A 10,204-nucleotide genomic window follows, 5' to 3' on the forward strand; every position below is an offset into this window, starting at 1 on the left:
CGAAGTCAGGATGGGAGCGTGCAGGTCTTGAGGTATCGGCTTGTTCTCTAGCTTCTTCGTTGTCGCTTTGGAAATTTTTAATTTTGGCCCAAATGCAGCAAAAAGCGTCTTCATTGCTGACTTTACTTGGGATTTCGTTAAGTCGTCTTCGCTTTCTGATTCTGGTTCTTCTGAAGAGTTTGAATCTTCCTTTTCACTTTCGTTGTCTGATAACGTTTTTCGCGCCAGAAATTTTGAACTGAGCATTTTGATTGGCTCTGCTTCGCTCACTTTGGAGGCTTGTTGGAACCAAGATGGCTGCCATTCAAAATTTCGCGCGGGATCACATCTTTTCTTTTTCATAACGACTTTCTCTGTAGTCATATCACTCACAGTTTTTTGGTCTTTGGGTTTCTCTTTAGCAATGTTTTTCTCTCTCGCTGCTCCGCTGTTTTTCAGCATTTCTTGGAGATTCGCGATGAGGCTTTCATCATTCTTCTGGCTTTTTAATAGTTTTAATATCTCTGACCTGAGTTCGTTATTTTCTATTTCGATTTCCTCCTGGTCATTATTTTCATTTATTAGTTCTTCTTCTTCAGTGGTATATTCTTCGGATTCTCTCGAAATCGCGTTTGTGGATTCATTGATTATTTCTTGTTCAGTTTCTATTTCTTTGCTGTAGGCCCTGTTGTTGAGCCTATCTTTCTTAGACATCTTTAAGTATTTATTGAGTCAATTAACCATCCTCTGCTACCAGCTTGTTGCAATATTTTCAGGATCAGACTCAATAATGATAATAAGAGTTAGAGGTTTAAATATATTTCTCTTTAATTATAACAGGCATTCTATATTCACTGAATATTCACAGATAGAAGCAAGGAAAATGGTGAAGGTGGCTCCTTATATATACAAGGGGTGGAGCCAAGAATGGGAGTGGTGAATTATGAATACATTAGGAACCAAAGAATAAGTTAACCCCCGATGTCCCATATATACATTATTTACACATTAGGGAATAAGGCATTTACATCTCACATCGAGCACCGGCTGCACAGACTGCTGGTGCAGTACCACACCAGCCTCCTCGTCGTCAGGATCAGCGCAGGCCGCTGGCGGGCCACAACACTTAATACACTGAGAGATGTAGCCTCTATTAAACCACTGAATATCATGAAGGTTCTGATCTAGTTTTCTTTTTCTTTCTGAAGGTTTACAAAAACCCGATTTGGTCTTAATAAACACACATGAATGTGGAAGCTGCCTCGTTGTCCTTGGGAAGATGACGAGTTGTGTGTAGACCCAAAAAACTGAGGTTCCAAGGGATTGAAACGTGCTGAATTAGCCTGTTATGTTCTCCATTCATTGTTCTTCAGATGTCACTGATCAAAGCAGCTTAGTTTATTAAATAGCAATAGTGCCCTGAACAAGTACACACTAACTACTGCAGGAGAATAAAGCAGAAATTGTACACTTTTGGAAGAAGGGAACATATGGACACGGGTGTGTGAGAATGTATGTGTGTGGAATACTCTATAGCAATTTTCGATAGCAATTTTCTCGTAGTGTTTCTACAAAACGCTATTAATATAGTTCTTAATGGGGTCTTCAGAAGAAAATTTATGATGTATGGAACAAAAGAAAAGACCAGTGTTTTCTATCTAGAAATATTTGTCTTATCATTGTGATTCTAAATAGCTGCCATTAAGTCATTATTGTTTGTCAAATAAGCCTGGTTTAGCCTGGTTTAGCTCAACAGACAGAAGCACTGTAATTTAACACCAGCTGTCTGCAATTAAAGTAAGATCGAATCTCGCCAGGCTCAAGGTTGACTCAGCCTTCCATCCTTTCTAAGGTCGGTAAATTGAGGACCCAGTTTGTGGGGGCAATAAGCTGACTTTGTATAAATATACAAAAGTATGAAGGCTATGGCTTAACGCACTGTAAGCCGCCCTGAGTCTCTAGAGAAGGGCGGCATATAAATCAAAATTAAAAAAATAAAAATCAATCAATAAAATAAATACATTTTTACATACTTTATCTTATCTATGGTACTATTGAAAATTATTATTTGATGCAATATTGCTTTTCTTTTTTCCTTCTGTCAAGTTCAATGTCAGCATTTAGGATTCTCTTAATAGAGGCATAGCCCTATTACTCTTCTAATGGGCTCCAGAAATCAAATTAAAGTGTCTTTGGATTAGTAATTTTAATTAAAATGTCAGAGGCAACAAATTTCAGATTATGTTCTTGCACTGTTAGTCTGAGTCAGGAAATTTTGGAACTTTATCAAAAGATTTTAAGATGGGCGTGGCGTGATTCCCCATAATTGTGCTTCATGTACTGAGAAAAAAGGCATTTGAAAGAAGCGTTCAAGAAGTTTGGAAGTAGAAGCTACAGCTCCTGAAGCGATGGCGAAGTCAGTGGATTTCTCTGTTTTCAGCGTTTTGGTGACTGGATCCGATCGGGGGATCGGTCTGGGTCTGGTGAAGAGGTTTCTGGAGCTGCCTTCTCCACCCAAATGGGTCTTCGCTACAACCCTTGACCTCGAGGGAGAAGACAATCAGGTGAGCATCACTTCAAATAGCAGGGTGGGTGAGATGGACCTCCAGAGTCACCAGTTTAAGTTTTTAGATAAAATGTGGCAGAGAAATGAAACCCAGTTTACTTACAATAGTAAGCTATGACTTATTTTAATTTGACTTTTTGTGTAACATTCTATAGCCCAGATTGAAGCATAGATCTGGGCATCTAACATAATACCAGGTATAATACCATGCTCATCACAATTTTGGGGATCTGCAGGGTAGCCTCCTTTACTTATATTTTTTTAAAAAAACGATTGTTTAATTTTAAAATTCTGTGAGAAAGGAGATGCTGAAATTAAAGCACCCATTTCAATGTTGCATTTTAAACCTCCTATGTCCCTTGGGAGTTGGGCGGCATAGAAATATGATTAATTAAATTAAATTAAATTAAATTTTGATCCATAGCCAGTTAGCCAGCCAGGATTGAGCTCATTCTGTATTAATATTATATAGATCCCTTCCCTTCCCTTCCCTTCGAGATATATATGCATAGAGTTGAATAATGACTGAAGTATTACGTTTAGTAGACAAAATACACAATTTGGTATATTTTGGATGATACATGCAACCATTGTTAAATAAGCAATGAGTGGGGCTTGGCTACTTCCTACCAAAAGAATGGTTTCTTTTTTTAAAAAAAAAGATTTTTTTTTTAAAAAAACAAAACATAAAACATAAATCCATCATCCATACAATTGCAAACAGTGTGTCGGTCAGTTACAAGTCTTTTATGCTTCCTCACTATATTCATTACTTACTAATTATCTATTTCCTCATATTACCAATCTAATAAGTATCTTTGTAATATAATCCTCATTAATCATTTAACTATGGCTTTCCCCTGTTTTCATAAAAATTATTTTCAAATATTTATATTATAACATTCATTTCTTCATCCTAGGTTAACAATAATCATACAACTTTATATTATATTTTGTATATTTCTACCGTTCTTATGTTATAATGGTCTCATCCCTATTTCATTTCCATGTTTTATTATCTAGCCATTGATAAAATAAATCCCATCTCTTACAATATTGTTTATCTTCTTGTTCTCTAATTTCAAACATCAGTCATATGAAGAATGATGATTAGTTTTCAAACCTAGATTCTAATATTCATAGAGAATTCCAAATATGGCCACTGGCTATTAGGAGTTGGGGGTCCCCTGTTCTGAACCATTAACTATGTTTAACAGATTGCAATAGCTATGAGGAAAACTGACATGATGGCTTCATTAAGCTATTTTAGCAGACAGCAAGCATAGCAAAGGAAGGTTTGAGAAAGCCATGTCCTCAGCAGCAAGGAAGTTGATTCTGATTTTTCCAGTTAAAAAGCTTTGAAGCAGTAGTAACTAGTTGAGTTAACTGGTTCTGAGTTTGCATTTAGCCTGAATGTGGTTTGTTAAGTCTTGCTTGTTAATGAGCTGAGCTGAGCAGAGCAAAACAGAACAGAATAGAATAAGACTAGACTAGACTAGAATAAAGAGTAGAAATGGAATAGAATAGGAGTAGAAATGGAAGAAGAGAAGAGAAGAGAAGAGAAGAGAAGAGAAGAGAAGAGAAGAGAAAAGAGAAGAGAAGAGAAGAGAAGAGAAGAGAAGAGAAGAGAAGAAAAGGAATAATAGAAGAGAAGACAAGAGAAGAATAGGTTTATTGGCCAAATGTGATTAGATAATGTAGGGAAAGTGATGTATTTTTTCCTGCTTCATCTTCCTTTTGATATTGTCCTCTTTGGACTTCAGAAGAACTCATCTGTTGTTTTTTTTCTATGCAACTCCAAGTTTTACTCGTTGAAACACTGATATTTTCTTCTCCAGGAGCTGAAGGAATTGGCATGCAAGTGTCGGAATCTGGTAGTTTTGCAATTAGGTAAGTGTATTATTTATTAATTTGGTTTGTTTATGCAGCTGCCCATCTCACATAGGTGACTCCAAAAGGCAGACAAAATTTAAAAATGCAAAATAATACAACACACTCACAGAAACAAGTAATAACAAAAACCACTCTGTTAGCCATGGTGCCTCCTGGTTTTCCAAAGGTAGGACACTCCCAATGAATGTGGCATGCGCCAGAAGTCTTCAAAGAAGTGATTTGCCCAAACTATTCCTTGCAGAGCTGGGGAGTATTCGACAAAAAGTGGACCTTTCCACATGTGCTTTTCCTTGGAGGTCAACTTTGTCTTCCTCCTAAAAATTTACTTTTCTCCATCAAACTTCATCTCAACCCTGGAAAGACAGGATACTGTTACAGGGAAGATAATCCTTTCACTTTGGGGGAGATGGGTTTTAATATTTTTAATATTGTTTCTAGAGAAAACGGATGGAAACCAAACTCTGCTATCATTTGGCACAAGGCCGCTACCAGGGATTAAGGAGGATTTAACCTAGAATTGTTCAACAATAATAAAAACAATCAGATTTCTGCCACCATCAACTCATCAAGAGCTTGGTGGGATTTCCATTTATAGGGTGGTTTTTTTTGCCTTATAACCAATGTTGCAAAATTTGCTGATTTCCTAATGCTATTCTTAACCCATTCATGTGTTTTCACTTGCTGTCGTTTGACTTGATGTGGACTCTCATGTTAAGTCTGAATCTTCAAGTTTCCCTCTTCAAACTGCCTGTGACTGAACCCAGATCCTATCTCTTGACCCGGGATTTCTAGATTTTGACTTTGTCTTAGAGATCCTGACTACTGACCTGGGGATCCTGACCTTAACAGGAATCCTCATTGACACAGGGGTCTTCATTTTGGGCCCTTACAGATTGAGTGGTGACCCTGACCCAGATCCCTTGGGGATTCTATTCCTGTCTGCCAAGCTTGAGGGTCCTTTGGCTAGTGAATTGAGTTGAAAATGCCAGTATTGGCATCCAGTCTCTCTAGTTGCTCTTTGATAAGATAGCAACTTGCATGAATTGACACCAAGAGCTACCCAAAGAAACACAGTTCCAAGAACCTCCTCTGGAGCAATTCTGAAACAGCCCTTGGCTGATATTGGACTAATATTGTTTTTCTCAGATGTCACTAAACTTGAGAGCGTCCAGGCGGCGGTGAAAGAAGTGCAGAAGTGTGTTGGAGAAAGTGGATTGACCCTCCTTATCAACAATGCTGGCCTTCTAGTGGGCAGCGATCTGGACAGGGAAAATGCCAAGAATATGATGAGCGCGTATTCTGTTAATACTATTGGGCCCCTGCAAATGAGTCAGGTTTGTTTATTTATTAATTTATCTTTTTGGAATAATTTTTGAGGTTATTCACGATTTCACCTGGATGAGACTACTATCAGAGATAGGAGCCATAGTAGCACAGTGGTCTGAATGCAGTATTTCAGGCTAACTCTGTCAGCTGCTTGGAGTTCGATCCTGATCAGGTTACATGTTGTCTTTGGTCATCACATGTTATACCTCTACTCCAGGAACTGCTGGAGAACAGATCCTGTTCCTGGACCTAACTGCAGCCCATTCTCTGTTTTCTTTCCTCTCTCAAAGGCCTGTCTGCCCCTGCTGAAGTTGGCAGCCCGGAGAAGTCCATGTCAAGGGCTGAGCGCCTGCAAAGCAGCCATTATCAATATCTCCAGCATCTTAAGCTCAATTGAACTTATGGAACGTTGGGAGATAAATAAATCAGTTGCCTACCGCTGCAGTAAGGTAATGGAACCAATTTGGGGTTCAGGTAAACTTCCTGCTGGAGAGAGGGAGACCCTGAAATCTGAAAGGAATGGTATTTCTCAGGGTCGATTGTCCATATCCAAATATGCAAAATAACCATGCATTTGCTTATTACCTGCTAGTGCAATGCAGGAGAGATTGGGAACACAAAAGAAAAGGAAGGGTTTGTTCTACTCAGTTTTGCTGATGCAAGCCAGGTTTGGAACTATAGCAACACTCAGGGTAGAAGTCTTCTCATAAATTCCAGGGTACTTCTTTACATAAACTCTGCCCAAATTCAGATCTGATTCTTCTTCTGGAAGGTAATTCATCAGGACCTATATTTAGGGTCTGATGTAAAGACTGAAATTAAGAAGGAACTATCTTGAATAGGAGGGGGCGTGATGGCTCAGCAGCTAAAGATGTTGAGGTTGTCAACTGGAGAGCTGACAGTCCAGGTTCGAGACCCGAGCACTGAGTGATGGGGTGAGCTCCTGTTCCTGCTCCAGCTCCTGCCCATCTAGCAGTCTGAAAGCATCCAAATGCGAGTAGATAAATAGATAGCACTTTGGTGGGAAGGTAACAGTGTTCCGTGTGCCTTTAGCGTATAGCCATGCTGGCCACATGACTACAACAATTGTCTTCGAACAACACTAGCTCCTCGGCTAAGAAATAAAGATGAACACAGCCCCTAGAGTAGGACCCGACTGGACAAGGGAAACCTTTACCTCTTCACCTTGAATAGAGTGCATTTTATTTATTTCTTTATTTTACATACATGATTATCATTTTCATTCCTTGTACACAACTCAAAAGACACATTTGTGAGAAAAGAAATAAAGCATTATGATCATAAGAATATTTGTAATCTTGGGGAAACAAAAGACACTTCCCAAAATAAATTAATAGAAGTTTAGTACGGTTTCTGGGATTGGCTGGTAAAAATAGTATGACAGATATTTTTACCTGGATGAAACTGTTGTTAAAGATAATAAAGGCAAAGATGATCTCAAACAGACCTCTTAGATATGTTGGAGCATGCCAAAACCTTTGATAAAGATTGAAAATGCTTTATCTACCCCTATAGTTTTCCACACTGTAGATGGAAGGGTGCCCAAAGTCAATTATAAGAGGATTAATGACTGGATCCAAAAAAATGCAATAAAGGAAATAATGTTTATGTTTCTTTGTTAGCCAGAAATGTATGCATGTTTTTATCCTCCTATCCATTTTCTGAGAAATAACCAAAAGTGGATTTTGTTGCCACCTTAAATATTTCATTTCTGCTTCTTTGCAGTTCTTATTATCTCAAGTCGTAAAGAAGCGGCCTAAAGAAAATTAGGATCAGGGGTGCTCCCACTTCTCTTAGGGTCTAATATTTTGAAATGTATGATTTATCATAATTTTTCTTCTATTCTCTCTTTAATGCATTCCCTGCTGATCCTTTTCTGTCCCCAATAGACTGCTCTAAATATGCTCACCAAATGCCAGTCACTTGACTATTCAGCTCATGGAATTCTGTGTGTAGCCATCCATCCCGGTCGGGTGAAAACATCTAAAGCAGAAGTAAGTGTCTGAACCTAACGAAAAGGACAACTCACTCATATATGCACACCCGTAAATATGGACGGTCTAACAATGAGCTGTGGTATTCTAATTATTTGAGAGTTTAGCATTTTGTTTGCTGTCTTAATAATTCATCCAATATGCAACTGCAAAGTTGCATAACCGTTAAGCAAATAGAGTGATAATCATGCATATTACTGTATCATTTCTCTGATAACCTTGGTTAAAGACCTCAGGCTATGCAAAAGTGTGATTCTTTTCCAGTTTGTGAGATCTTTCTTTGTGACAGGCGGATATATCTGTGGAAGAGAGCACGCAGGGCATCGTGACTGTGCTGTCCATGCTTTCTGAGGAGGACAACGGGACCCTCGTGGATTGGCTGGGCCGCCGAATTCCTTGGTGAATAATCATCTAATGCCACGGCTATAATATATTAACAAGGGATAAATCCTCAATAAATCACTGAGCATCAATTTTTTGTCTTTGTTGTATGCTGTCTTTTTTCCATGTGACATTGGAAAGGAATCTGCCATTCTTTCAAATGCAAACCGGTCCTAATAGGAAACATTTCTATTCAGATCAGGGGCCTTAATTTATACAAACACATTCAATTTACAACAAACAAACATAGGTTTTTTGTTTTTTGTTTTACATTTCTTTCCCGCTTTCTTTTATTCTGGTCTTATCAGTGTCCACTGTCAAAAAAGCTGAAGCTTCTCCGTTGAATAGAGTAGGAGGATAGAGTCATAAAGATCTTTCAAAGCACAAACCATAAGGTTCAAGAGTCCTATCCAGTATTTTGAATCATCTCCAGATGCAGATGGCATAGTCCAGATTGAAAATGGAGACCAAAAATCCTTAAATTTCTGGAAGCTTTCTTATTAGTGTCATGCAAATAGACCAAAAATGCTATTTTGACTCAGAATTTGGCAATCACCATCATCACACTGTTCCTAAATGCGAGTGGTGTGTATGTCTGAAAAAAAAAACCTGGACAGAATAAGATTTGCTAAATTATCATTCTTCATCACATTCACAGTGATGTTGCCAATCAATCCGAATTCATGCTGAGAGTCAGTTTGCTCTCTTTTAACCTGATGGATTAGTCCATTTGGGCATAAAGGGTTATAACCCTCAACCAAAAATATGAGAGGTTTGCCCTGCCCAAGGGCAATATTTTCAGCATTCGCCTGATACATGGAAATGGGTCTCTGCAGATATTGCTGCTTTATTTGCATATTAAGAGCCATACGCTAATCAAGATTGAAACAGAAGTCAAGGTTTTGCAAATTTATGCAAATATTGTAACCTTTACTGGGAAAGGTTGCTTGCTACAATCTTGTGCATTATCCTTGTTTAGAGATAGAGCTTACGTTTTCTCCATGCAGAAGCATACAGGTAGTCCTCATCTTACAACAGTTCATTTAGTGACCATTCCAAGTTCCAAGTGCACTGAAAAAAAAGTGACTTACAACTATTTTTCACAGTTACCTTTGAACGATAGGATGTTAATTTGCAAAATTCAAGGAGGTGAGGGCATAAAACTCCACCTGTCTCCTGCAATGGTAGTTGACAAAAACTCTGTTCTTTCTTGCCAAGCATGAAGCAGATGTGAAGTCCGGTATGTTTTTGAGGCTCACCATGATACTTTTCCACGCAACCCCTCTGGTTTTTGACAGGGATAATGTAAAGCCAACATAAGATTTCCTCATCTCTGAAAAAAACAACTCTCTTGGATGATTTTCCATAATGGAAGTAATGAAATTCAGTCCCTTCAATGCTAAAAAAAAAACCACAAAAAAACATTTACAGTGCTTTCAATATACCTGCCCTTTCTCTCCTTTTAAGAAGCTTTACAGCTCAATCCAAAGCTAAGAAGGAACTCATTCTCACAACAACAGCCCTGTAAAGTATTTAAAAATACATGCCTTGCAAATAAATAAGATTATGGGGAACATAACAGAAAAAAATTAATGCATAGAACATTTCCTGCAGAGGCTCGGCTCTACATATGGTGAGCTTGAAAATTATTAGGCCTTAGGGCAATTGCTTCTGCCAAAATATGTTTTATTTCAGGGTTTTCCTTTTGCAGGTACAATTTTCTGATAAAGATATTTGCTTTTCCTAGGTTGGATTTGCATAGCAGATGCCACATATTAAACAAAAACAGAGGGGAACAGAGGTCGTCTTTTCATTTTTTTAATGCTTTGTTTAAACCCAAATTACAGGTAGTCTTTTATTTAGCAAACCACAACTGAAATTGGCAACTTGGATCATTAAGCAAAGGGGTGGCTAAATAAAACCTTTACAGCTCAATCCAAAACTAAGAAGGAAATCATTCTCACAACAACAGCCCTGTAAAGTATTTTGAAGGTGTGGGTAGAAATCAAGTAACACAAGGTGGGTGTAGAGCAGGGATCCTCAA

The 10,204-nt window shown here is 38.2% G+C and overlaps 1 protein-coding gene across 1 annotated transcript; it reads left to right on the forward strand.

Moving 5' to 3' along the window:
- The first annotated feature begins 2,387 nt into the window (after nucleotides 1–2,387).
- LOC139323559 (C-signal-like) lies at nucleotides 2,388–8,182 on the forward strand. Its single transcript, XM_070952960.1, has 6 exons — nucleotides 2,388–2,543; nucleotides 4,384–4,435; nucleotides 5,585–5,772; nucleotides 6,055–6,213; nucleotides 7,675–7,779; nucleotides 8,069–8,182. Exons 1-6 carry the CDS (start codon nucleotides 2,388–2,390, stop codon nucleotides 8,180–8,182), a joined length of 774 nt encoding a protein of 257 aa, XP_070809061.1.
- The last annotated feature ends 2,022 nt before the right edge of the window (nucleotides 8,183–10,204 follow it).

The sequence above is a fragment of the Pituophis catenifer genome, unplaced genomic scaffold (genome assembly GCF_029215685.1).
Source record: "Pituophis catenifer annectens isolate HBS135680 unplaced genomic scaffold, rPitCat1.0.hap2 SCAF_13, whole genome shotgun sequence".
Lineage (NCBI taxonomy): Eukaryota > Metazoa > Chordata > Lepidosauria > Squamata > Colubridae > Pituophis > Pituophis catenifer.